Source organism: Ursus arctos, unplaced genomic scaffold (assembly GCF_023065955.2).
Source record: "Ursus arctos isolate Adak ecotype North America unplaced genomic scaffold, UrsArc2.0 scaffold_7, whole genome shotgun sequence".
Classification (NCBI taxonomy): Eukaryota; Metazoa; Chordata; class Mammalia; order Carnivora; family Ursidae; genus Ursus; species Ursus arctos.
Window position 1 is genome coordinate 7,715,295 of NW_026623089.1, and position 27,413 is coordinate 7,742,707.

Sequence of the window (27,413 nt, forward strand, 5' to 3'; positions counted from 1 at the left end):
AGCTTAGCTTTACTTAAAAACAATGCTTGTCATGTGGGAAATGTTTACATATTTTGAACATGGAAGCTTCAAATTGTCTTGTAGCTTCCTGCAGCCCTTGGCACACCTCTCCACAGCCCTGGGGGGCTGGTACACCTCCCCACAGTCCGGGGGGGGCTGGTGCACCTGCCATATCCCTGGGGTCTAAACACCCAAGCTGGGGTTGGTGCTGGGCTGCTCCTTGCTTCTTGCCACTACAAGTAAGGGCCAGGCCTGTGGGCTGACAGTGAATGTCCATTGCCTGCAGACGACACCCTGGAGAAATCCCATTTCACCTTGTTCTAAAAACCTCCCACGGACATGGTGATTCCGTCAGAGTGTTCACTCTTTCCATCCAAAAGAAATAAATTCCAAAGGAGTGTTTTCAGGAGGTTCTTCTTACTCAAGGGTTAACCAGACTCTTATTTTGCTTATCTTTGGAAATAAAACAATGTTTAAAACTATTCAGATCAGCAAAGCCATCTGGTGGGGAGTACGCAGCTGCTCCCCATTCAACTGTGCCGCCTTTAATTTATTCATTGAAGGGCGCCGCCGTACATCTGCAAAATCATTATTCGCACTTGGGTATGAACATGTGAGCTATGTGTCTATGCAAGACCTCTCTTCTTCGCCCGAACTGAAGGACATCTGGGTTGGGCTTCCTCTGCTCTTCGATGGCCTTCCACTCTTCCTGAATTGCTGTCCGAGCACGCAGGAGGGTTCTGGGGACTCAGCCGGGGGGGTGGGGAGCCACCCTGCTCCTTTTGGCCCTGAGATGTCATCTCTGTGCCTTATACTAAGAGCTGCTGCTGCTGTTTATTCACTTTGCTGTTTGTGTTAAGGGAACACTGTTGAACGCCAGCTAGCATCTGCCTCTCATTTTTGCGGTCTGGCTGCACAAGAGATACAATGAGCCCTCGGCCCTCATCGCATCCCTTTTTTCTAGTTAGTCAAGGTTCATGGCAGGTGTTGGAACCCTGGAAAGCGTGCATAAGGAAGAGTAACAGAATATACCACATACCTGGGTTCCTGGGATCACCGGACCATGTGATGTGTCTGCTTTGGGAAGAAGAAGATGAGGGTCTAAGGGGTGCCGGGGTTTGCCTCGGGTCACGTGGCTGGTTAAGAGACGCTTGGAAGGTGCTCCGCCCAAGCCTCTTGATCCCCAGGTCTGCTCGCTCTCTACTCTATGTCATATGGGGGAGGAGGGGTAGAGGATCCCATTCTCTGGGCTGCAGTGTCCCCATCTGTCAAGTGGAAATGCTAATTGGGCTTTCCTCTTAGAGTGTCTTGATGTAGAGACGGAATCATCCAAAAAGTCCCAGCCTGGTGTCTGGGCACAAGGAAACCCTAATAAATTTGAGCTCATGTCACATTTATTGTTGTCACTCAGTGGCTGAAGCCCTGTTGTGGATATCTGCTGGGAGTTTGCTCCTTCACTCATTACTTAAAAAAAAAAAATTAGTGGGTACCCACCTGATGCCAGGCACGGTAGGTATGGAAACTTGTGTGGGAGATCCAGTGCCTGCACTGATTGGAATTTGGGGCTGAGCATTGCTGACTCTGCCTCGAAGAGCTTATAGGGAGACAGGACGGCCGGTGGGCTGGGCGGAGGCTGCTCTTGCTGCCCTGGGAGCCTGGATTTCTGAGCAGGTTTCTCCCAGAGCTGCTGTTTTACCTGATGGTGGGTGCGGGACAGAGGTCATGGGCTTTGCAGGAAACAGGCCTGCAGTTGCATTTTGGTCCTGGTGCTGGCTGGCCACAGCGGGGCTCCGGGTATGTGTTCACCCCAGCTGTGCCTCAGTCTCCCACATGTACCATGGGAGTCGCAGTGCTGACCTCAGACGGTTGCCATCAAGGAGGGAACTCACATTGGGGCGCCTGGGTGGCTCAGCTGGTTGAGCGTCCTGACTCTTGATTTTGGCTCAGGTCATGACCTCAGGGTTGTGAGATCAAGCCCTGCATCGGGCTTTGTTTTCAGTGCAGAGTCTGCTGGAGAGTCTCTCCCTCTCCCTCTGCCCTCCCCCCCTTTCTCTCTCTCTCAAAAAAAAAAAAAAAAAAAAAAAAAGAGGAAGGGAACTCACATGGTGCTCTCATCCTCTGGGGTCCCTGAAAGCCCTATTTTGGGTCTGCACAAAGGGTAATATTTAAGTTTGAATTTTGAATGCCTTAAAACAGACAGAAGATTGCTTCCTTGAAATGCTTTACGTTATGTGACGGCCGTTGCTTTCTTGCCAAGAGGCATTAGGTAGGCAGCTTTCATAGCAGATCGTGAAAGCTCGTCTCCAGTAGCTTCTACCTTAAGAGAAAACCACTGTCGGTAGATCTATAAGCTTGAGTGAAAAATCTAGTAGCTAAGTCTAGTATGGATTTGCACGACCCCTGGCAACAGTAAAGTGAGCCACCAGAAATCGTTTTTCCCCCCAGTTGGTTTCAGAGAAAGAAAATCGTCAGCCGTGTCACAAAGACCTTCAGCGTCTCGTACGCATCGAAGTCACCGTGGGACAGCTGCGGCGTGAGTGTCTCCGAGTCTCCTGTCCACCCTTCCCTTCTGCTGGGGAAATCTCGTCGTGCTGTGCGTGGCAGAGACGGGGGTGTCTGGCGGTGTCTCCTGCACAAGGGAGCGGGGGCACGTGACCCTACTGGAGAGCCACCAGCTCAGAGAATATTAAAAAGATCCCATTCATCCCCCCTGCCTTCAACCGGCAGAGATCCCGTGGGTCCGTGTCTCTGTTGTGAGGACGCCTCTCAGCTCCGTGAACCCGTGCTGGTTCTCCCAGGGTCTGCAGACTCTCGGAGCCAGAGGGGGCTTGGGGGGCTGCCCTTGAAATGGAATATGTGATTCTGAGTGTGGCCATATTTCTGGAGGCTCTGGAGACTTTGTTCTGGAGTTCGATGGAATGTTCCAGAGGGCCTGGGCTATGTTTTTCATATTTGTTGCCTCAGCAAATGCAGTGGGTGCTTGATAAACATGTGCTTAAGGGTGTGGGCTAAGGAGAAAACACTTTCGTGTCTTTGGGGCTACTTGTGCAGTTTTTGTTTTGCCTAGCGTAAAGGAGGTGAGCCCCGGCTTCTCCGTGCTTGCTGCCGGACCGCCGGCTTCTTAGCGGCCCTCGAAGACAGAAAAATGATGGCAGTGGGTTTGTATCAGGGGAACATTCACTTGAAATCATACACCTGTGAGTGTCTGGGCTGAAAGAGGAAGTGCCAGCTCCAGGTTTTACCTACAAGGAAACAGGCCCAGAGACGCAGTGACTTGCCCTGGGGACCAGCCAGGTTAGTGATCAGGACGGGATTGAGAACACGCTGGGGGATATCAGGGGCCGCGTGCAGTAGCTTGCTGCCTGGTTGGGAAGGTGCTCCTTTTGTGGCTATCAAGTTTCAAAGCCACCACCTCAGCCATCTAGGTCCAGGCTTTTCCCTTTGATGCGCAAAAACAAAAGGGGCCGGGGCTTCGGGGCTTCGCTTCGTCTGCATCCCGCACACGGGGCCCTTTCCATTCCTCCCTGCTGTCTCAGCTTCAGCATTCCGTGAATGCACCAGCCCCACCTCTTTCCCCTGCCCCACACTTGGCACCAGGCCAGCCCCTGCAAACCTTGTCCCTATCCCGGTCCCCCCCTGTCGTGCCCATCGTACTTTGCAGCTGGAGCAGACGTGCCTGCATGATGGATAGAGTCTGAATTGAGACAGTTTAAGACTCGGTGTCCCGGGGCCGACAAGGGGATTGAACGAAGTACCTGCCTTGACCCTCTATGTCCGCCACCACATGTCCAGGGCCCCCTGTCCTGTATCTCTGTGCAAATCTGTTCTTTAGGAAACAAGTTCTGGAGGGATGGGAAAGGGCTGGGAGGAACTACCAGACTGTCCGAGGCCCGGCCAGGGTGACGGGGCGGAGGTGCGGACGGGCTCCCCGTTGATGAGGTGCTGGGGCAGGGGTGGGGAGACAGGGATCAGGACGCTGGGTCTCTGTGATGAGCTGCGCATCCTTGGGGAAGTACAGAATCCCATTGGGCCTCGATTTCCTTGCCTGTGAAATGCAGGCCTGGCTGAGCGGGTCCCCATAGGTTGGATTCCCTGGAGCCTGCCCAGGTGTTGACCCGGGCCCTGACTCCCCACCATCATTCTTGAGGTGTTCAGGTCTGTCATAGCAGGAAGGACTTTACGGTAGAAGGCCCCAGGAATTCTCCATGAATTCCTTTCTGTTTTTACCTCCTGTCTGCAAAGACGCGGCTTGCTTAGCCCAGACCTTTAGGCCTTTGGGGATGGGCCCATTTCTGGAAAACTGGTCCTCCGTGGTAAGCACTGAGCAGGTTATGGATGGATGATGATTCTGAAGGGGCTGAGCTTTTCCCAAGTTGCACCCCCAGCTGCCTCAGACTCTCCAGGGCTCCCCACCCTGGTTACCGGGGCACCGGAATGATCCCAGTCGGCTCTGCTCATTAGCATCTTCCTTCTGCTATAAAACCTGGCTGTTCTTTCCTCTTCCTCTGTGCCGCCTCTCGCGGCCACCTGCCTCTTCTCATTCATTACTTCGGATTAGTTGCAGACAGGAAAATTGGACACCCGTGCCTAGAATTATGTATACATTGCAAGCAACTAGGCCTGGAGTGAGGGCCCGAGGGCTTCTCTAGAAGAATGCAAAGAACACCTGTCACATACTGAGGTTTGCTAGGTGCCAGATGCCAGATGAAGCATTTTGTATCTGTTATCTCATTTCCCCTTCACATCCATGCTAGGCGACACAGATGGTTTTACTCCCATTTTACAGATGAAGGAATAATGTCACAGAATGGGCAAGTCAGTTGCCTGAGATGATACAGCTGGCAGGGAGTGGAGTCTGATCGAAATGCAGGTCTGCCTGACTCCAAAGCCTGCAATGCGTTGTTTGCATTGCTCAGAAAACATTTTTTGGGGGGCGCCTGGGTAGCGCTGTCGTTAAGCATCTGCCTTCGGCTCAGGGCGTGATCCCGGCGTTCCGGGATCGAGTCCCACATCGGGCTCCTCCGCTGGGAGCCTGCTTCTTCCTCTCCCACTCCCCCTGCCGTGTTCCCTCTCTCGCTGGCTGTCTCTCTGTCACATAAATAAATAAAATCTTTAAAAAAAAAAACCACATTTTTTGCTACATCCCCACTTTCTACCAAGTTGCAAATCGTTGGGCCTCTAGACCAGATGCAGGGGAGGAGTTGGCTGCATCCTATGGAGATCTGATCACAGAGGAAACACCTGTTTCTGTAGGGATGTATTTTATGGGTTGTAAGAATAGTTGGGAATATATTTTCTATACTGTAAGGCATGAGAAGTGGTCATTATTAACAAGTATGTTGATGAACTTACTATATAGTCAAGTATGCTTTAAAAATAATTTTTGAAAACTGCCTGTGTTTCGGATGACACACATTTTGGGCCCGCCAGGAAGACCCTGCAGGTCGCGCAGTTTGAAAACCCCTGTTGTAGACAAAGCACAGATGAGGTGTCTCCGTCATCAGGAAAGGTGCAATCTGACAACGACACCATAAGGACTCGGCTACAGGAAGGGCTTGCTCAAGGAAGCACAGAAGAAACCACAGCGGCCCTGGAGCGAGGCAAGGAAGAAGGTGTCTTTATCGGGAAGTGGGGAGGATGGGGTCAGTTGTCCAGATCACAAAACAGAACAGCTGTGGTTGTCACAAACACACATTTTGCCAGAAAGTAACCTGGTGTGTGACATTTGGGCAGCTATGTCTTGTTCGAGAACAGCTGCCATCTGGGTTTCCAGCACTGTTTTGGCATATCTGCTTCCGGCGTTAGTCAAGCATTGATTCAGTTGGTGCACTGGGTCTTTGGATGAATTGCTTTGGCCTGAATCGCTCACGATTCACTTTGCTCATATAAACACACTTTTTGGAGCTTCTAAACATAAAAGTATACTAGTGTAACTTAGTAACACCTAGTGTTTCTAACCTGTGGGAGAGTGTATCAGTTAGCTTCTGTCACATACCAGACCACCCCAGGCACTGCCAAGCCGCCATGTTCTTCCCACGGTGATGACAAAGGTGCAGAAGCCGAGCGGCTACACATGCTGTGTCTTATGGCCTGGTCTTGGGACTGGCATGTTGTCACTTCTGCCTCATTCTGTTGGCCAAAGCCAGTCTCCACACTCAAACCAAAGGGTGGAGACACGTACCCCATTGCTCGTGGTGAAGTTGCTGCCCATTCATGTGATGGAAGGTAGAATACAGGGCAGGATGGTGAACTGGAACCAATAATGCAATCTGCCGTAAGGAGTAATCAGCTACTTACCAAATATTTCTCGTGGGCTGCAACTATGTCTATATAAAAAGAGCCACCATTTTTTAAAAAGATTTTATTTATTTATTTGAGATAGAGAGTGAGTGAGTGAGAGCAAGCATGAGTGGGGGGTGGGGGATAGTGCAGAGGGAGAGGGAGAAGCAGGCTCTCCACTGAGCAGGGAGCCCGACACAGGGCCCAATCCCAGGACCCTGGGATCATGATCTGAGCTGAAGGCAGACGCTTCACCGACTGAGCCACCCAGGTGCCCCCAAAAGAGCTAAGATTTATTTAGCACTTACTATGGGCCACTTGTCTAAGCACTTTATATGAATTGATCACTTAATGCTTACAGCATTGAGCTATGGGAGAGGTCCTGCGAGTGTTCCCCATCTACATGCAGGGAAACAGGAGGAGGGGAGTATAATGACTTGCTCAATGTCAAAGCCAAGTGTCCTGGCCCAGCACCCAGGCTATAGTGCTGTGTGTGATTCGTTACTGTCAGGGATTTCTTCTGAGAATCCAGAGGCCCAGATCACTTAATCGACTTGTCTAAAGTCGCCGGGTGGACACGGCTCTGGGATCCTGGCCCACAGGACTGCTGACTGGCTTCCTTCCACTATGCTGTAGCCAGTGAGCCATCATCAAGGGTCGTAGCTTTATTCTGTTGATTGACTGCATAGGGATCAAAAGCATAAAACTCCAGCATCAGGTTGAAACTGGTAATATGTTGCTTGTACAGGACTCCTCAGGCTTGCTGCCTCTGTCTCAGAGACAATCTTCTATCTTTGAGTTAAATATGAAAAATGTTCCTTCTTGTAATTGTTGATGAATGTTCCTTGAAGAAATGTATTTCCATATACATAGCCCAAAGAGAAATGTCAGCAGTTAGACATGCTAATCAGAAGAAAGCCTTGTGTTTTCGTAAAGGTTACTTAAGACCCATCACATTTTTTTCCCTTAAAACATTCAAGTAAAATAACGTAATTAGCTATTTTTTCCTCTCTCCTCCCTGAGGGCAGATGTAAATGGGCTACCTAAATGAAGCTATTTATTTAAGTCCATCCAGATTTCTTTTGAAGTTTTGTACATCTTTCTTCTGCTGTATCAGCTCATAGCTACAATAATTTAATAAGTTTTTCCTAGGGTGAAATTGGATGCCCTTTATCGATCTTACACCAAAGGGGCATTCAATTACTTACTCTAAAGTGGTATTTCTGGGTCTCTCAATTACAATTTTGTTATAAATGGCTTGCTAATGATGCTTGGGGTGCATAGGTTAATAGGGGGCATCCTAGCCAGGGCTGGGTAATTGAACGCTTTCTATTTTGGGACCAGTCATCTGATCTCGCACAGGGGTACAGGTTCCCACACCTGCTGTCTGCCTGCGTAGGGCACAGCACTGAGCCCAGGCTGGGAAGAGATCTCACTGAAATGTATACCTGAGTACTTGGTTTAGTACCTGCCTGGGAGCACAAGGGTCCTGGCTCATCTGAGTCTACTGGCACCAAAACGGGAACATTCCAGACAGGTAAAGTGCAAGGGACGCGTGTTGCTTATTTTTTTAAGGAAGAATCACCTGAGCGTTAGGTTTCTGTGGGACTGTTCTCAGGATGATCGTGGCACATGGGAAAGGCCAGTTCAGGCGTCTAACAGCAATCCCTTTTGCTTTCAATACAGTCACATGAACTCAGTTTTTCTTCACTGGGTTATGTTAGTTAATAGTTACACATCTTGCAAAGATCCTTTTGAGAGCATATGTGGTGTGCATCCTTTTTTGCACTTGGACAAATCTCAGCCCTGACTCCTGCCTTCCAGGCCTTATAGGATCTGGCTCCTGCTTCCTCTCCCATCTGGTTCCTACCCCCCACCCGCCCCAAAGCCCAGGCGTCTACCCTCCTGGTCGTCCCCCTGGGCTTTGCTCCCCAGCTTCTCTCCTTCACAGGGTCTTTACTTCTCCTGAGCCCCACATGGCTGGCTTCCTTCTCATTATTCAAGTGTCCCCTCCCAGCTACGCTTCTCTGGACATCCTGCTGCTGGACCCCCTGTCCTGTCTGGGTGCAGGTCTCACCTGGGGGTGGAGGTCAGTGCACAGAACAGCCCCTGACCATGAAGAACGATCTGGCCCTACTGCTGCATTAGAGAACGCCTGTTGTTATGGTTTCATTGTATTCTCCCTTTGTATTTTCTTCATTGCCTTTATCAGTGTCTGCGATGAGATTATTCCTTTGTCATGTTTATTGTCCTTTGCCCTGTAGCCCCTGACTCCTGGTGGAATATAAGCTCTGGGTGGGGAAGAGCCTCGCTGTCGCGGTCACTTCTGTACCACTCCTGTCCAGTCAGCCAGAACTTGGTCTGGAAGCCTCAAAGCTCCAGGCCCTGCACTGACAAGGGCCCCAGCCACGTCTGGAATATGGTCAAAGGACTTCTTTTTTTTTTTTTTAAAGATTTTATTTATTTATTTGACAGAGATAGAGACAGCCAGCGAGAGAGGGAACACAAGCAGGGGGAGTGGGAGAGGAAGAACCAGGCTCATAGCGGAGGAGCCTGACGTGGGACTCGATCCCAGAACGCCGGGATCACGCCCTGAGCCGAAGGCAGACGCTTAACCGCTGTGCCACCCAGGCGCCCCAAAGGACTTCTTTTTAATCGACATTATCAAGGGGTATTTCACATACCAGATACTGGTTATACGTTTTGGTAAAACTTGTAAGATTGATATTGTTTCCCCATCCAACAAACTCCAACTGTCCAAACACCGGCTGAATTGTCCTACAATTTAGCTTAGTTCCAGTAGTAACTACCCGGAGCTCGCACAGACCCCACAAGTTAAGGGCTCAGTCCCCCAAGACTGCCCCCACTTCAGATGCCAGTTACAAGTCCTGGGTCCCAAGGCTACCCAACTTCTGTCTGATCTGGCTACAAATTCAGAGGTTCCCACAAGGCCCTCCTGAGGTCTGATAATTCACTAGAACAATGCAGAGAACTCAGGACAGCGCCTTATTTACTATTACCAGTTATTAAGGATACAACTCAGGAGAGCCGGATGGAAGACATGCCTGGGGCAAGACAAGGGGGGAGGGGCGCGGAGCCACCCTCCTAGGAGCACCTCCTTGTGTTTACCAACTAGAAAGCTCTCCAGATCCTGTCATTTTGGGGGTTTTTCTGGAGCTTCCATTACATAAGCTTGCTTAATAAATCATCGGCCTTTGAGGACTAACTCACTTGCTTCCCTGGAGGTTGGGGAAGTGAGGCTGTAAGTTCCAACCTTCTCACTGTCCAATCGAGGCTTGGGCTTTCTGGCCACCAGCCCCATCCTGAAGCTATCAGGGGTTCCCCTAAGAGTCATCTCATTAGCATAAATTCAGCTGTGGCTGAATGGGGCTTGTTCTGAATAACAAAAGAATGCTCCTCTCACCCCTTCATTTGGGAAATTCCAAGGGTTTTAGAAGCTATTGCCAAGAACTGGGGACAAAGACGACATGTTTATTTTTTATTCTCTTACCCCCCCATCTTCTGTTGGCTTTGGGCCTCCGCAGCCCCACTGCATGGCAGCCGGGCCTGCTCCAAGCTTCCCCTTCAGAAGAGAGCTGCCCAGCAAAGGAGCAAACAAGTGAATGAGTTGTCACCCCAGGTCTCGGCTCCCTGTTCTGTGTTTAAGAAGCAAGACTGGAGTAGAGGTCTGGCTGGAGGGTGCAGCCTGCCCAGGGGTGCAAATGCATGGGCTCAGCACGTCCCAGAGCCTCCCCGTTGAGACTGTCAGCTTTCCCGACGACCCAGATCTATTTACTTACTCTGCTTGTAAGAAGAAACCTTTGTTTTTGTTTAGGAGTATTTTGCCCATTCTGCTGGGTCCAGATTTTGTACATTCTTGTCTTAGAGCTTCAAAGACTCTGTTTCTTTTCTTTTCCTTTCTTTTTTTTTAGAAATCTAATTAGACTTTCTGCAGCCAGAGAGACAGAAGGGTGTGAACATGTTCCACACTGAGCTCCTGGTCGGAGCCTCCTTTTAGCCCTGCTTGGCCTTGTCTTCAACATGTAAAAAAATGTTTTCTTGGCTTAGCGATAGGATTTCCAAGTAGGGGATCTTGCCCTTTTGTTTCTTTGGTTTGGAAGAATTGTTTGTACCAAGTGATGGGTCAAGGGTGGCTGAGCGAGTGGGAGGCAGAGATTTGAGCCTTGAGGCTCCTGTCACGTCTCTCCAACTGCTCTCAGAAATGAGCCGGCGGCGGAGCCCCGGGTGTTGGCCTGGTTCCAGAACAGTTTGCTCCTGCACACCCTTGCTCCTCTGCTCTTCCCAGAACTGCCCTGACCCCAATCTCGGCCTCCCTTAACTAGCATTTCTCAAGCTGGTTCCTTGCGACATTAGGAGAATTCCATGGCCAATTATGTTTTGGAAATTTTGCATCTTACATTCCTCTCCTGTGGATTCACAGGGCTCATTAGCATATTAAGGGCCCCAAAAAGTCCTGTTGTAAAGAAATCTGTTTGATTTTGTCCATCTTACCTTTTCTCCAAGTAATGTAAGCACAGAACACGTATCCACAACGTGCAGAACACCGAGTGGGAGGCATTTTAGGAAGCGCTGCTTGGCTATTTCTTGGTTAGCGTATTTTGATAAAGCCTGGGCCTTTCTGTCCAAGGGAAGGGAAGGTTCCTGCTGGTGAGTCCTCATTGTTCAGCCTTCTAGCCAATACAAGGAGGCTTTAATGCAGGATTAGTTAATCCCACCTTCTCTGGGGACAGGTAGGATTGTTTGAGGGCTGTGTGTGGGGGCCAAGTTGAAGGTGAGTCTACTGCCTTTGAGTAACACTGGAGCCCTAAGGAAAAATAATGTGATAGGATCTCCCATCTTTGATTCCACTTTGAACATTCTTGGCGTTCACTGACAATTAAAAATCATAATTGTAATGGTCATCGATGATGCTATTATTAATGTTGCTTACCTTTTAGGGGTTGCTAATAACTATGTGTAGGCATTATGCAAACTCTTTGTGTGTTAACTAATTTAGTACTTGCTGCAAGCTTATAAGGGAGGTAACTCTAACCCTAATTTTACTGGGGAGGGAGGCAAAGCTCAGAGAGGTTATATGGCCCGCTGGAGGTCACACAGCTAGTTAGTGTGGCTGCCATTATTGGAAACTAAGTCTCCTTTTTTGCTGTTTTTACAACATCTACAAAGAAGTGTCATCATTTGGGCAACGATACATTTTATAACCACAGAATTCTGTTAATGGATTTTTAAGAATCGTGTTTTCCCCAGGATGATGAAAGTGAAAAATGATTTCAGGGTCTGAATGTTATGTTACTCAGGGGAATACTGCACGTTGGGTTTAATTGCTTAATAACTTAAAGTCAAATGGTTTTTTTATATGATGCACTCTACTGAAGGAGAGAATCTTTTCAGTGTTTCTAAATTTTCATTAACTTTTGCCTCCTAAACTGATAATAAAGGTTAATTCTTGGTAAGAGACTATGGGTGCTATTGGGAGAGAAAAAACATATTTTCTCTATACGCTCCTACCCTGACCAGGCCGATTCTTGGATAGTTTGTTGATTTAAAAACATGGATGCTTCCGTTCATTTCTCAACTTACAGTCACTGACCGTGCGTGCATCTGGGAATGGACTAGGAAGTCCTGAGATTCGGGGACTCAGGACTTAGCTGTGGTGTGGCTGGGGCATTAGAGGGTATATGGGCTGTGCAAAATCTGAGCTGTTTGACGTGGTGCTGGTGGGGGTGGTGCTGGAGCCACTTTTGGTGGCAGAGATCAAACCCCAAAGCCAAGCACCAGGCACCTAAAAGCTCTGCTTTTATCCCATGTGATTTTCTATGACTTGCTTGTGGCCCAGCAGACTGACTGAAACCTGGAGTAGAAAAGAGAACTTCTCTCCTGGGAAGGTGACCCCAGGGTATGGCTATCACCACATCATGTAATAAAACCTCTTTTCTTTGTTGTTCAGGTAATCCGACATTTTAAAGATTTTGCTCCCCCTGAAGAGGAAACATTTTGAAGGAGTGCGGGATGTAGAAGAAATCTTCGCTGGCCTCTGCAAGGATGGCTTGCCGACCCATCCCTTGCTGAGACCATGCTCTCTGCTAATCTCTTGGGTGTCTCCATGTTCTCCAGCAAGAATTCTTCCACTTCATTTTGTGCCATGGGAAAAACCTGAAGGACAGGCAGAATTGTTGCCAAACTTGTGGATTCTTCTAAGATTGCAGTGGCTCTTACAGAACATGACAGTTGGGGATCACTTCTTTTTGTCTTTTGGAGTTGAACCAAAGAAGGCCCTTGTCTCATTCTCCAGGTCTTCGGCACCTGCTCATTTTTATATTCTGTTTGTTTCCGTTGCTTGTGCCTTAAAACCATCTTATCTCATTGAAAGACACCCTTAAAGTTTTTCCAGCACAACTTGCATGCATCCGGGCTCCTCGGGGGCTCGCCCATGGCTCTGTGGGCCAGCCGTCCAAGGGCATTACCATGAGGCACTGCATTAATTGCTGCATACAGTTGTTGCCCAACAACGAGTACAAACAGCACGTCGGCTGTGGAGAAGGCCCCCTTCGCGGTCACCCGGAGTGCCCCGCGTGCAAAGGAGAGAACAAAATTGTGCTCCGTGTGGACGGTAAGCAGATGAACTTGCTTGCTGTTCTCGAGGTGAGGGCTGAGGGGAATGAGAGCTGGGGCAGGTTTCTGCGCTTCAAGAAGGGGAAGCGATGTAGCCTCGTGTTTGGATTGATGATCATGACCTTGGTGATGGCATCTTACATCCTTTCTGGGGCCCACCAAGAGCTTCTGATCTCCTCGCCTTTCCATTACGGAGCCTTCCCCAGCAATCCCAGCTTGACGGACGGCGAAAACCCGAGTGACACAAAAGAGCATCATCACCAACCCTCTGTAAATAATATTTCATACGTGAAAGACTATGCAAGCATTAAATTAATTATCAACAGCATCACAGCCAGGATAGAGTTCACGACCAGGCAGCTCCCAGACATAGAAGACCTCAAGAAGCAGGAATTGCATGTGAGTAGCCTTGTGCTAATCTCTCTTGAATGATTGATGGATTGATTTTTAAAAATAGATGCTTCCTTTTCTGCACCGTGTTTGGGAAAGAAAAGTAAAGTAAAGAAAAATGACCAAAAATTTCTCAGGTATAACATGGATAATTTGACAGCCTCACAGATCAGAGGGCCCTGGGAGAGGGCTGTCTGTTCATGATGTTTATTTACACCAAGGAGGAAATTCGAGGTACTGAATGGCAAAGCTAGAAATACCAAAGGGCCACCCCTTCTCATAATTCCATCGCAGGACTTGAAACGCCACCATGGTGGTTAAACCTTTTTTTTGTAGATCACCATCATCCTGTTTCTATTGTGTCCTAATTAGTATTTTTGTCTCTAATGGTCATTTAAATACACAACTAGTAAAAAGATTCCAACTGTGAAATTTAATTAGATTGCTGTGCGTGCTGGCGTAGGATGGATTTTGAGTAAGCTTTTATCTTCATTCTCTCCAAATTTTAGTTTTATTTTGGGCTAAGGAAAAACATGGTCTTGGCTGTGTACCAAGCTTTGCTTTATTTTAGTGTTTAGCCATTGTCAAATGATACTTCAAATGTGAACACCGTAACGAGGGTCAGGGCATGACCGCATCGTGGTTAGAACGTGTTCTTGCTAATTTCCCCCCTCCGTGTGTCTCGCCCTCTTTTTCTCTTTCGTTGCAGATGTTTTCAGTAATCCCCAATAAATTTCTTCCAAATAGCAAGAGCCCCTGTTGGTACGAGGAGTTCACGGGCAGGAACACCACTGACCCGTACCTGACCAACTCCTACGTGCTCTACTCCAAGCGCTTCCGCTCCACCTTCGACGCCCTGCGCAAGGCCTTCTGGGGCCACCTGTCCCACGCCAGCGGGAAGCACTTCCGCCTCCGCTGCCTGCCGCGCTTCTACATCATCGGGCAGCCCAAGTGCGGCACCACCGACCTCTACGACCGCCTCCGGCTGCACCCGGAAGTCAAGTTCTCCGCCATCAAGGAGCCCCACTGGTGGACCCGGAAGCGCTTCGGTGAGCGCGAGGGGTCGCCGCGGGGGGCGGGACCTGCGTGCGGGTGCCAAGTCTCTTCCTGTCGCCTCCTGCCTCAGTCCTTTGGTCGTTCAGCCACGCTTGGCGCAGGTCTGGCCCGCGGGGCGGGCGCCAGGCGTGGTGCTCAGGGCCGCCAGGGAGGCAGCGCAGGAGGTGAGGAAACACTTTGAGACGCAAAGTGCAGGCAATTCGCTAGTCCAGCCCCCCCCCCCGCCCCCCGCACAAACATACGCGGGGCTGGACCTACCTCCCAGCCACCCAGAGAGCATTTATTGAGTGCCAGCTGTATGCAGGGCAAGGGTAAGGGTGCCAGGTGGGCGTTTTTCTGGGGCTGTGCCCCCCATCTTTGTATTGTGGCCCCCAGAGCCCCCCACCCCCACCCCAGGGGGACACCGGGAAGAAAGGCTGCCATGCCGGGTGAGTGCGAGCTTCTGGCTGGCTCCTCCGAGGGCTGTGAACACGTCTTCGAGCTGCTTTGGGCCTCATTTTTTCTCTGACCTGCACCATCCGTCTGCCTCAAGCGCAGAAGGAAAATTACACTGACATGACTCTGGGCGACCTTGCTCACAGCACCCCTTGCACACAGGGATGACTTTGGATATGGCTCCCACTCAGCCCTAGCCACCCCGCAACCCTCGGGTCACTGTTTCCTTTTCTTAACCTTTTCCCTTCTGCCAGGAGACGTTCAGTCACTTCGACAAATGCCAAAAGCTGGGGCGGAACTCCAGGGCGTGTTTCATGTAAAGGACCAAGTTGCTTAGAAGGGGATCTTAAAAGTTTTCCTTCGAAGAGCCTAAGTTTAGATCAAGTCCTGTTTGTTTCCTGACAAATTGACTTAATCCTTTTGATGTTCTTCCTGAGTGAACCAAGAGGAGGAAATGTGTCTTTCGTGGTTTGGCAGAGGCAGCTGTGGGAGCCCCGGTGTCATGTAGGGTGCTCTCCCTGCACGGCTCACCATTTGCCCTAATGAGAACCAGCCTCCCACTGGCGGGGACGAGGGAAACACACAGGGGTGCGTGCTTCTGGGATCTGGTACTCAGAGTCTCCTTGAACCTCTTGCTCTTTTGCAAATGGACGTTTTCCCTCCACTTTCTATTAACCTTGGTAGCTGTGGTTTGGGGGCAGTGTTGTGTTGTTAATAGAGTTGCACGCAAAATTGACCTGTTTTTAAGGCAAAGGGCAAATTTCGGCTGCATTGGGCTATGGCAGAATGACTGGTAAGTTCAACTGTGTGTCCTGGGATTCTGGGACAATTCCCCTTGTTTGGACAGACAGACGACCTGCTTGATCAAACAGGCCAGAGAGAGAAAGAAGCTCCGATAAAAACTCCTTTTCTGGAGCACCTGGGTGGCTCAGTCGGTTAAGCATCTGCTTTTGGCTCAGGGCAGGATCCCAGGGCCCTGGGATGGAGCCCCGTGTTGGGGAGCCTGCTTCTCCCTCTGCCCTTTCGCTGCTTGTTCTCTTTCTCTCTCTCAAATAAAATCTTTAAAAACCCTCCCATTCCTGTTTGATACAGTGTGTGCATTCTGGATGCCCTTGCTGCCCAGCCACTTCAGGGCCCCACCTGGTGCCCCTGTCAGCCAGCCCCAAAGTCTGGCCTTCCAAGCAGATGTGTTCATAGTTCTCGAATGGGTGTGCCATCCTAGAAGCCACCACTTGCAGCTCAGTGGTGGTCTCCCACCCCTCGAAGGGAGCAGGCTAAAGAGGACAGCCAATTTGCAAACATTCTCCCTGCGAGCCCCTTCCAGCAGCTCACTTGGGTGGAGCCTCGGCTGCTGCGGCTGGCCCCTGGGCCTTTCCATCCCTCTCTATCTCTTCCTAGGAGGCCACCCCCCAGCAGTGGCCGCTTCGTCCTCAGTAACTCCTGCTTCTTGGTTCTCGTAGGGATTGTCCGCCTGAGAGACGGGCTTCGGGACCGCTACCCCGTGGAAGATTACCTGGACCTCTTTGACCTGGCTGCACACCAGATCCATCAAGGCCTGCAGGCCGGCTCTGCGCAGGAGCAGAGCAGGATGACTAGAATCATTATCGGTACGGCTTCTGTGTGACTCCCCGTTGGGGCCGCTCCTGCCTGGGGCCCAGCCCCCACTCCCACTGGGCCCCTTCTGCTCTAGGGCTGGCCTGGCTTTTGCTGTGGCCTGGGGAACATTTGCAGGAGGCCTGCTGTCTCGGTGGAGGGCGTGCTTCCCAGCCTGGCCATCACTCTTACTGCTGTGTGAAACGTTTACATCACTGACATAATTTCTGGAAAGCAGAAATGTTGAGCAGACTTTTTAGTACACGGAGACGGCCATGTACCTGGAATGTTTTTTTTTCCTAAAAATTGACATTTTTTTGTTTTTATTTAAATGAAGCACACGTGCTTGGTTTCTCTTCATGACAGACCGGTCTAAGTTGGGATGGGGGAGCATAAAATTAACCGGTTAGTCATTGATTTAATATCGTGGCCTTTGGAATCCCTGGCCCCAGGACCTGGTAAAGACAGAGGCAATCTCTCCAGAAACAGATAACAGCCCCGATGCATTGTTGGTGACTAATTGCTGTTGAAAAAGCCTAGCCATTGTCAAGTTAATGCCTTTAGACATTCAAAATGAGGTGGCTTGATTAATAACCATTTTTTTTAATTCACAAGAACGTTTATAAAGAACCTACCTATTCGCTCTTTGTATTGGATTCAGCTTAGGAGAAGACATTTATCCACTTACACCTTCTGAAAGAGAGAAATCTGGCCACATAGTTTCCTTAAATTGGTTACCTGAGGCAGCAATCTGTTTTTTTATTTTCCTAACTCTATTATATTTTGATTCTCCGAATTCAGTGACTCTGTTAGCAACTAAGAGGAATTGTAATCAACCATTCGAAAGATGGCTCTTTGCTTTTGACTCTTCCTGTCCTAGGAGATAGGCTTACATGCCTAAGCCCTGATTTATTTGTTGTTTTGTTTTTTTAACCCAAAGAAATCAAGTTCGGAGAGCCGGATGAGATCATACACCACCCCCACCCCGGTGTGAATTGGCTACTAGCTATTTTCTTGCAGCCTTGGGTCCACACACCTTAGATCACAAGTCTAATTAATATTTGACTGTGACTCCCACACCATATGCCTCTGGGAGAATCTCATGTTCTTATGAAAGAGCTAAAAATATATATCCTAGGGCTAGGAAATAGAGCCTAAGATAATGAATGAAAAAGGAAAGCCTTAGTTTGGTTTTCTAATTTTACTTACTTCCAGATTTAAGAAGGAAAATTAAAGAAAAAATTTGCTGCTCTGATATTTACCTAAAGCAGAGTTTGGGGAGTTTTAGGTAGTGGAGAGGTGTGGGGAAAGCTGGCAGCTCGCCCACCCATGCCACCAGGCAGCTCTGTGCCTTGTGACGAGTCCATCTTTGTATTCCTGAGCTCGGCCTGCACATCTGTTCAGTGGGCTTGCTGGACCAGCTCCATTCCAGCCCTGGAACGTGATTCAGCTTCAGCTTCCTCTGGTTAGATCTTTGGTAGAGAGTAGGGGGTCGATCTGCATCTCGGCTCAGGGCTGAGAGAGAGCCTTTCCTCAGTGGTCTGGGCTGATGGCTGGGCTCACGAAGGGTTTGAGTGGCCGGGTTCTCAGGGGTGGGGCTCTAGACACACTGAAGTGCCCCTGCCTTTGCTCTCAGGGCACCCTGCTCTACCCTGTCCACGTGCTCACATGGGGGGCTGATTGCATATGGAGTTGTCGGCCCCCCCTAGATTGCAAGGTTGGACAGGAGAGGGGATTGTCTGTCTTGTTTCCCTCCTCTATCACAAGCACAGTGCCAGGCACTTAGTAGACGCCAGATGAATGCTTTCTGGATGAATGGATGTGAAATGAACAGAGGATGAATGGATGGACGGACGGACTGGAGGATGGACAAATGTTTGTATGGTTGTAGTAGTATATTTATGAGATTTGACAGAATTGTGCCAATTTAGTTTTAGATACTTCTCTTGTTCTAATATTCTTGTATTCATTGTGAGGAGAATTTTCAAAGGACTTCTGATTGACTTGTCTTTCCTATATCCTATGGTATTATTTTTAAAAAAAGAGAAGAGAGGAAAGACCAGAACAGAAGTGCTCACCTGAATGTGATTGCACAGACAACAGAACAGACGGGGCCTGTTTGCCAGCGCCCTGCATTATTGTGATGCACTCATCACTGATCAATGACGCTAGTCTTTTGGCTCAGGTTTTCCCTGAATAAGTGACTTTGTGACGTATCAAATACCCATGTAAAATGTTGGGAAATTGAATTTGTATGTAGTTGATCGATTTGCCTTTCTTTCTAAATCTTCTAAAAAAAAAAAAAGTCAGGAAATTGGTTCAAGTATCTGAGTGAGAGATGTTGAAATGTGTGTATCTTGGCCTCAGGGCTGTCCTAGAATGTGTATTTAACATTTCATCCTTCATTCATACAGACCGTGATAGAAAAGGGTGGACCCACTCCCTGTCCACCCAGTCAGCACGGAGTGAGTGCCGGCTGTGTGCAGGGCGATGAAGTGGGGGGGCACTCAGGACACAGCACCTCCAGACTGAGGTCCCGTGAGCCTTCCCGCAAAATCTTTCTCTTGGTTTGCTCTCAGGGCGTGCTGGGGACCAGCCGTGGGTTGTGATTTCATGTAAAATCCAATGCAGATTGCATCTAATTTCCTAATGAAGGTCAGCTTCCCCAAACTACTCCTTCATCTCTGGTGCTTTTCGAAGGGAACCATCTAGTACATTCTCAGTGGGCCTTTAAAATGCCACAGAGCTGTGCACCATGAGCAATGTCAAATATCATGAAATTGGGAGGCCAGATGCTGGTAGAGGGTTTTTTTTACACATCCTGGAGAGGAGCTGGGAGGAAGCAGATGCTCAGTGTTGCCCGGATCACCTGGATTTCCAGACAGCGACCTCTGGGTGGGAGCGGGGGAGGTCACTGTGGCAGAGGGGCCTTGTCAGCCTCCTCTTCCTGGAGTCCGGTGTCAGCGTGGAGCCTGGTTTGGTCCCTAGCAGCTGCCCCGTGGGAGCCCGCAACTCAGCACTGCTCATGTGCAGTGTTCTCTGTTTCTAGGGGAGGCCAGTGCCTCCACCATGTGGGACAACAATGCCTGGACCTTCTTCTATGACAACAGCACGGATGGAGAGCCGCCCTTTCTGACCCAGGACTTCATCCACGCCTTTCAGCCAGATGCAAAACTTATCGTCATGCTCAGGGACCCTGTGGAGAGGTGAGCATTTTGGATTTCTTGTATTTGGGGTGAAAAAGCAGTTTTGAACTACTTGAACAAGATCTTCCTTTTTTTTTTTTTTTTTTAAATAAACAAGCTTAACTTGCAATTTTACTGCTATTTCTTATGTAAATGTTATTGTTGGTGCAATCTTCACTGGGTCTAAACAAATTGTGGATTGTTTTCTTAGACCTTCTGACTGGTCTGTGGACCTTCAGCCTCTGGCCTGTTTGACTTGGGAACGTGGGACCCTCCTTGGTTATTGTGCAAAACCCCCTTGGAATCAGGGGATGTCAGGGTTTCCCAAGGGGTTTGGCTCCCACGATTCCTTGTGTCCCGACCTGAGCGAGGCCTTTATCCCTATCAGCTCCAAGTATTCAGTCTCCCCCTTTCCTTGAAAAGCCAAAAGGAGGAGAGATGATGGGCAGGGCTGCTTTGTTGTAAAAAAGCAGGGGTCGCCCAGTATGTCCAAGGCACAGCTAGCATGAGACTTCACAGTATGGGGGTGGCCGGGTTGGCGCTGGTGATGCTTGAGTCAGATGAAGCCAGTGGGGATGACAGAAGCCTGGGGCGTCCAGGACCTGAAATTCACTTAGCGTGACAATCCACGCAGTACTATCCCATCAGAGAGAGGAGCCCTCAGGTGGCTCCAGGACCCAAGAGTGGGAGTCCCCCACCCAAGATGACCAGTCCAGCTTGGTGACAGTAGTCTTCCTGTTATGCAATCAAGTCTGTCTTTTGGGAGCATCCACACTGGATCTGTTTCTTCCCCATAGACCCAAGGGTCACGCTCCCCAAGCGGGAGAGCCTGCCAGATGTTGAAGCAGACCCAGCCCTCCGTGTCTCCCTTTCCTTTGGGCTACCCACCTCTTGTTACGGGTTGAATTATGCCCTTTGCAAGGATATGTTGAAGTTCTAGTCACCCCCTCCCCATATGTGTGAGTGTGATCTTGTTTGAAAACAGGGTCTATGCAGATGGACTCAAGTTAAGATGAGGTCCTATTGGATTAGGGTGGCCCCTAATCCGGTGGCTGGTGTCCATGTGAAAAGAGCACATCTGGACACAGGGAGAGCACCATGTGATGACGGAGGCAGAGACCGGAGTAACGTGTCTGCAGGCCAGGGAACGCCGAGGATTGTCAACTGGCAGCTGGAGATGGGCCTGGAACAGAGCCTCCCTCAGAACCCCTAGCAGAACCCCACCCTGCCGACGTCAGGCTTCCAGACTAGCATCTTTCAGGAGGGCCAGAGAATGAACTCCCACAGTCACCAGCCATGAGACGGTGGTAGTTTGTCTCAGCAGCCCTAGGAGTCTAGTAGGCCCTGAATACCTTCACGGACGGGCATGCGTTCCTGGCCTCACATCCTTGCCGGTGATGGAAGTAAGACATGCTTGTTGTGGAAATTTTAGGAAGTACACCGGAAAGCTATAAAGAAAACTATTATAGAAAGCACCTATAATCTCCCATCAGATAGCTCTTATTTATATTGAGTGTTTTTCTTCCAGACTGCCTACCTATGCAGCTAAGTGGTGTGTGTGTGTGTGTGTGTGTGTGTGTGTGTGTGTGTACACACATAATTGTAAGCACATAGAGTCTTATAACTTGCTTCGTTTGTTTCACTTTGTTGCCCCCAAAGGACATGACTTGAAGTCCTGCCCTGCTCACACCTCCCTGAATTTATCTCTCTGTCCTTTCAGTGGAGTTCTCAAAATGGCCCCTGTGGCTCTGAATGTCATCTGGTCAGAAGGGACCTGGATTATCCCCCTCCATCTCTGCCCCTTGCAGCCCTCCTGGTGCTATGCCATAAGGCACATCTATATGTCCCAGATGGTTCCACTCTGGTTCCGTCCTCCTTTCAGCCTCAGGAATCCATTGGTCTGGTTCTGAGGCAGCCACTGACCTTGGAGCAGCTCGCCTCATCCTATCTTCTGGTTCCCACACTTCGGAGGCACAAGTTTGGCCCTTCTGCTCACGGAGTGAGCTGGTCCCCCTCAGTCTGAGAACAGTTGACACAAACCAGTGATGCTCTTGTGTGGACATGATTATGTAACTGTCAGCCTTGAAAGGAAAGGCTTAGTGACTAAATGACCCCTTGCCGCCCACTGAGGTGTTTTCACAGCTGCTCTGCCTCCCTCCCCCAGACGGCCCCCAGCTGCAGTTCACAAGGTTGGAACATTCTCTCAAGAGTGTGCTTTCTGCTCCCTGAATGTCTTCCTGTCACATCTCCCTAGTTCCTCGTTCTGAGGAAGGTCACACTGCACCTCAACCTCAGGGGGCCAAGAGAGTGAAAACTGCAACATGTTGTCCCTCCCTGGGCATAGAGCAGCGGGAACCGGTCTGTGTCTGGGCTTGTTCAGTGTGTGTCAGCCCTGTTCTAGGCCCTGGGCATGGGGAGCTCATGGCTGGTTGCAAGACAGGAATGGCTGTGGTTGTTACAGTCTGTGGATTCAGCCGGAGCAAGAGGGAAGATAAGTGGCTCAGAAGAGGGAATGAGCTTCAGGTGGGAAAGAGTTACTTTGGAGGAGCCAAAGCCAGGCTGGGTTTTGAAGGACGAGTAAGAGTTTGCCAAGTCAACAAAGAATGTGGTTGAGAGAAAGAAGCATCCCGAGCAGGGAGATCAGTGAGGACAAATGTAAAGACCATGGGTTCTCATGTTGCAGAGTGGAGTCAACTTCCCCACATGTATCCCTCTCTTCCTGCAGTTCTGATTTTATCTCTGAGGACACAAGTGCCATCAGGCGGGCCTCTGAATGGGGGGGGTCATGGTGCTGCCCAGGTTCAGACAGTGAGCCAGAAGCAGGACCTGACCAGCCTGCCTCTCAGACCCAGCCAAAAGTCTGCCTTCCCTTAGAAGGCTCGAGGGCCCCAAGATGGCCCTTCCAAGTAGTCACCGTGTTTTGTTTTGTTTGCTTGCTTGCCTGCTTTCTGGAACAAATACTCTGTCTATTGTAGGAGTTGAAAGTGAAGATTTCTTGCCTTTCTGGTCCTCAACGGAGATAGTTCATCAGCTCAGACATTTGCTGAGCCCTGACCCCATGTTGGGCCCTGTGGTGGGTGCTAAGCATATACATGTCCCGGAAGGATGAAGGCCCACCCAGTGCCTACCCTCCGGGAGCTGGCACTTTTACCTAGAAGTGAGGCCTGGACTCTCTCATGGTGGATGTCGTGGTGCCGAGGAGGGGATGGCAGGATGCCATGGTGACAGCCTGCATCAGGAGGCTAACCCCGTTGTTGGGTTGCCTCCTACGTTAGTCATCTACTGCTACGTGACAAATCACCCCAAAACCTAGAAGCTTAAAACACCACACACTCAGTATTGCATAGTTTCTGTGGGTCAGAATCTGGCACAGTTTACTGCGTCCTCTCCTTCAGGATCTCTCCCAGGGCTGCAGTCAAGGCTTCACCAGGGTGGGGTCTCATCCAAAGGCTTGACTGGGGAAGGCTCTGCTTCCAAGCTCACATGGTTGTTGGCAAAATTCAGTTCCTCAATGGCTGTTGGAAGGAGGGCCTCCGTTCTTTGCTGGCCGTTGGCTTGAGACTGCCCTCAATGCCTTGCTTCTGCCAACACGGCTGCTTGCTTCTTCAGAGCCACCCAGAGGATCAGCAGACAGGTCAGAAGTCACGATCTTTTGTAATCTGATCACTAGAGTGTTGGCCCATCACCTTGACCACATTCCGTTGGTTAGAAGCAAGTCCTGAGGGCCAGGCCACACTCAAGGGGAGGAGATGGCAGGGTGTGCGTGTCAAGGAACAGGGATGATCGCCTGCCACACCTGCCGTCCATTTCCCCATCTGATTGTCCAGGAACCTGGGCCCCAGCGGTGCGGCCAGGAGCAGAGAAGCTGCCAGCACATTACCATGTCCAGAGATAGCACCTGCACGTGTACAGTGGAGGGTGTGTTCATGTGCACATTTTCTGTGTGGGTTACTGAAAGCAACAGCTGTTTCCTCGCTTTTCAAACATTGATAAAAAGTATGCAACAATAGGAATTTCTTTTTTGAAACCCATGACTCATGGCGTATCTTAAATGGCTTATTCGCCATCCCAGCTGGAAAGGATGATAGATATTCAATGTTTAGATTTTTGGAAGAAACAAACACTTGGAACCCCTGTTCCCATTGGTCTAACTGGGTCCAGGCCATCAGCCCACTTGGGTCATTCCATGACGTTGCTCTTCTGTAGGGGAAGGTTCTGGGGGTTGCTTGCTGCGGGTGGGATTAGGCTAAACTGCTCTTTCCATCTACAAATTGGTGGGGGATGGGGGTGGAGTTTATTTCTAGTTTCAGATTCACATTTAGCCTTTATTTCTAAAATTGATCCAAGGTAGAGGGTTTTTAAAATGTTGGGATTGCACACAGAATCAAATCAATCACTTATTAAGTTTCCAGAGAAAGATGTAAATGGTACGTTTATTTCCCTCCCCCCCCCCCCCAGGAGAACAGAGGAATAGTGGAATGCGGGTAGGCTGGTTCTCATGGCCAGAAGGGCCAGCCAAGTTTCACGCTGCAAATTTCTCTACGTAAGAGATAATGACAGTTTAAAAAAGTGAACCATTTCTAGGCCAAATTGGCCTAGTTAATTAAAAAGCAGAATTTTTCTTCCTTTAATTCGACTCTAAAGTGGGAAAGACTGTTCCTTTCAGCACATCTCCCGTTAGCTTCCCGTCGCTTCGTTTGTGAGTGGTTGACAGAGTTTGCCTCCTAATTCAGACACCGCCTTCATTAACTGGGACAAATGGCTGGAAGGTGCTGAGCCCTCTGATGTAGTTCGTTCAGGGGACACTTGGAGTGGGGTCACATGCCATCTATTAAGGATTTTACCGTGTCTATGTTTTGGGTCTAATTCTGTGCGTAGTCTTAATGCCAGGGATGGCGGTGGCCAGCACAGGATGCTTGGTGCTCACGTTTTATGACGACGGGTCCAACGGGAAGGAGAACTGAGCTCAGTAAAGAGCGAGAACTTGATTTTGACCCGGGCACCTTGAACTTTGACTCCTGGGGCGTTGTTTTCTTCATCTGCTTGTAGAAACTGACTTCTTAACAATCCACTAGACTGAGTCAATAATTAATCTATTTATGCTGATGTACTAGGAAGGGAGGGAATCAAGCACTTAATGAAATGTGTCCATTTACATGCATTTGGTCATCGGACAGAGTAATGAGCGATGCTAACCCTTTGGACAGGAATCCTGGTTTCATGGATTTTACTCCATCTGCAAAGTGGGTGGAAAGACATGTGGGTAGTAAGTGGAAAACCAGGGTCACCTTGACAGAGTCATAGCCTTGGGGGGGGACCAGATGGTTCCGGTTCTGCCACTGACCTTGGGCAAACTACTAGACCTCTCTGTGTCTCATTTACTTATTGGTGAAATGGGGGAAAATAGTCCTGCTTTTAGGGTTGTGAGAATAACTTAATATATGTAACGTATTTAAATAGTGCTGGATGAACGCAAAATATACTACGTAATCGTTAGCTATTATTACTAGGTCACACTAGTAGCAAATAATAACAGTAACGCAGAGTGAGCACTCGTTTACTCACTAAACAGTCATTGGACGCCTTTGAAGTGCTACATGTGGGGCACATGTCAAAGGGCAAAATCGTTGTCTGCCCCCCTGGCGCCTATGTCCAATGGAAGGAGTGGGACGGCCCTCAATTAAGTGACCTCAGCATTAACTCAGGGCTGCCTCTGTGCTAAGCACTGTTCAGGCATTGCCCCACTCGTGCTTGGCAAGTAGGTGTTTGGGCTCAGTGGGGCTAAGTCATCTCCCCGCAGTCACCTGGTTAGCAGTGGCCAGGCTGGATTTGAGCCCGTGTTGTTTGAGGAGTCGAGCTGTCTTCCTATCAGAGGCTGGTCCTTGGGACGCAGACGGGGAGACAGCAGTGTGTGTGCAGGAGGATTACGGACCCCGTTGTGGGACAAGCTGGGGGGTCCAATGGGGCGAGCCAGACAGAGCGAAGGGCTGGGCCATGACACAGTTGCACAGAGGTCTCCCCAGTGCCATCAGGAGCTGTGTGGCTGGGCCCTTCCGAGCTGTCGCTGGGGAGGCCTCTCCCGTCCAGCGGCCACCGTCTGCTCTCTGCCCTGGGGAGGTTTCACTGTGGGTGGAACACGTCTTTTCTGCTGAGGGCAGATGCTGGGTGGGATGGGACGGTGAGCCATCAGCAGGATGACTCCCCACTTCCCCTGTCTTCTGGGTGGCTAAGCATGGACTCCACATCAGCGAGAGCGAAATGCCGATCCCAGGGCGATACCAAGCTCAGATGGCAGGAGGCTGCGCCAACTGATGCTTCTGAATCGCTATAGACCTCTGACCTGCGACAAGAATTTCTCTCGCCACTCAGCCTGTGCTGAAGATCTTTTCCAAACAGCTGAACTTCTCTAGGTCGCTGGAAGCACTGATGTCACACCACGGACACGTTCTGCGACAGGAGAGGAGAGCTGGCATGCCGGCGTCCGGTGACGTGTTCTCTATCACACGTTTGCACGAGGATTAGAGGGCAGGCTGTTCCTCAGCGCTGATGGATCAGTTATTAGCATCCATAATCTTAAAGGGAAATTCAGAGAACTCTGGGGGCAAGAGCTGGAGTGGGGGGAGAGGCCGGTGGAGCAGAGAGGTTGTGACAGCCGAGGAGCGATTCCATGCCCTACCTCCCTCCCTCCGGCTCCCACTCTCCTTGTCTTTAAGACCCTGGAGGAGGAAGGATTAGCAGCAGTCTGCAGGAGACTTAATAGAGTGTCTCTCAGCAGCCTGTTTCCTGGTGAATTGAGGCATTTTGCTTCTCAGAAGCTGTCTGGGTGCCACTGGCATGCCTTTAATGAGCCCTAAAAGTAGTGTGAGGTCACGTTCATAGGGCTGAACTGGGAGCCACCCAAGGGCCAGGGGGTCGGCCTCGGACGTCAGATCAGGGAGGGCGAGCTGGCCAGGCCCCGGCCAGGACAGCGCTGGCCTTCGTGAAGGTGCTCCGATGGCCATTTGGGAGTAATCGCCTGGTGAGGGGCCACATCTTGTTACTGGGGAGAGAAAAACCATCATGCTGAAAATTCCCATGTGTTTGACACTGTTTATTTTTGGGGAAATGTTTACAAAGTCGTTGGCAGTCCTGAGTATTCCCACCCGGATTGTCTTCGGGGGGCGGGGGGAGGCACACCGGGGAGAAGGGCCCCTTGTTGCTCTGTCTGCGGAGGCTATGAGCCGTGGACCCCTCAGGCCAGGATGGGGGAGGGCGCTCAGTCCACTCTGGACCGCCAGGTCACTTCAGGGACCTCGAATTAGTGAGGTTGGCGAGTTAAAGCTTTTGGGGGGGGGTGCGTAGCAGTCAGGGACCACTCTCTGCGGTGGGATCCCACAGCCAGGGATCCAGGCCTGGCTTTGCTGCTGCTTCAGCCAGGGGAAGCCCAGCAATTCTGTGTGCTTCCTTTCCTTCTCTGCCAGCAGACGCCTGCTATCAGGGTCACAGGGAACTGTGTGAAAGTGCTTTGTAAACCATGCCAGGCTTTAGATCAAAGGGATGTTTGGTATTGGCTCTGAGAGGTTCTCCCCTCTGTTCCATGAATGTTGACCAAGGACCCATGATTGGATGCTCTGGAAGAAACAAAGGTGAACCGGAACCCTCCTCCTGCTCCAGGGGAAGAGAAGATCCAGCCCAAATGCCCTCAGTGAGCTGGAGATGTTGCATCCATGTGGGCATGTTTAGGCCCAAACCTGGATGTTCTTCTCTGGCAGAAAATGAGACTCATCAGTGTCACCCGTGTGTACGGCCTTGGGTGGCTCTTGACGTTTCCTCCAAGTGAGCTGGCCCTGCCAGTCCTGCTTC

The 27,413-nt window shown here is 50.0% G+C and overlaps 1 protein-coding gene across 5 annotated transcripts in view; it reads left to right on the plus strand.

Moving 5' to 3' along the window:
- CHST15 (carbohydrate sulfotransferase 15) overlaps positions 1-27,413 on the plus strand; it is a 91,414-nt gene that overhangs the window by 44,747 nt on the left and 19,254 nt on the right. For all 5 annotated transcript variants that reach the window (XM_057308560.1, XM_026494336.4, XM_048219067.2 and 2 more), the window contains 4 exons: positions 12,248-13,311; positions 14,012-14,351; positions 16,254-16,400; positions 19,436-19,592. In XM_057308560.1, coding sequence (XP_057164543.1) covers positions 12,766-13,311; positions 14,012-14,351; positions 16,254-16,400; positions 19,436-19,592 — 1,190 coding nt within the window. In that variant the 5' untranslated portion in view covers positions 12,248-12,765. The remainder of the gene's footprint in view (positions 1-12,247; positions 13,312-14,011; positions 14,352-16,253; positions 16,401-19,435; positions 19,593-27,413) is intronic.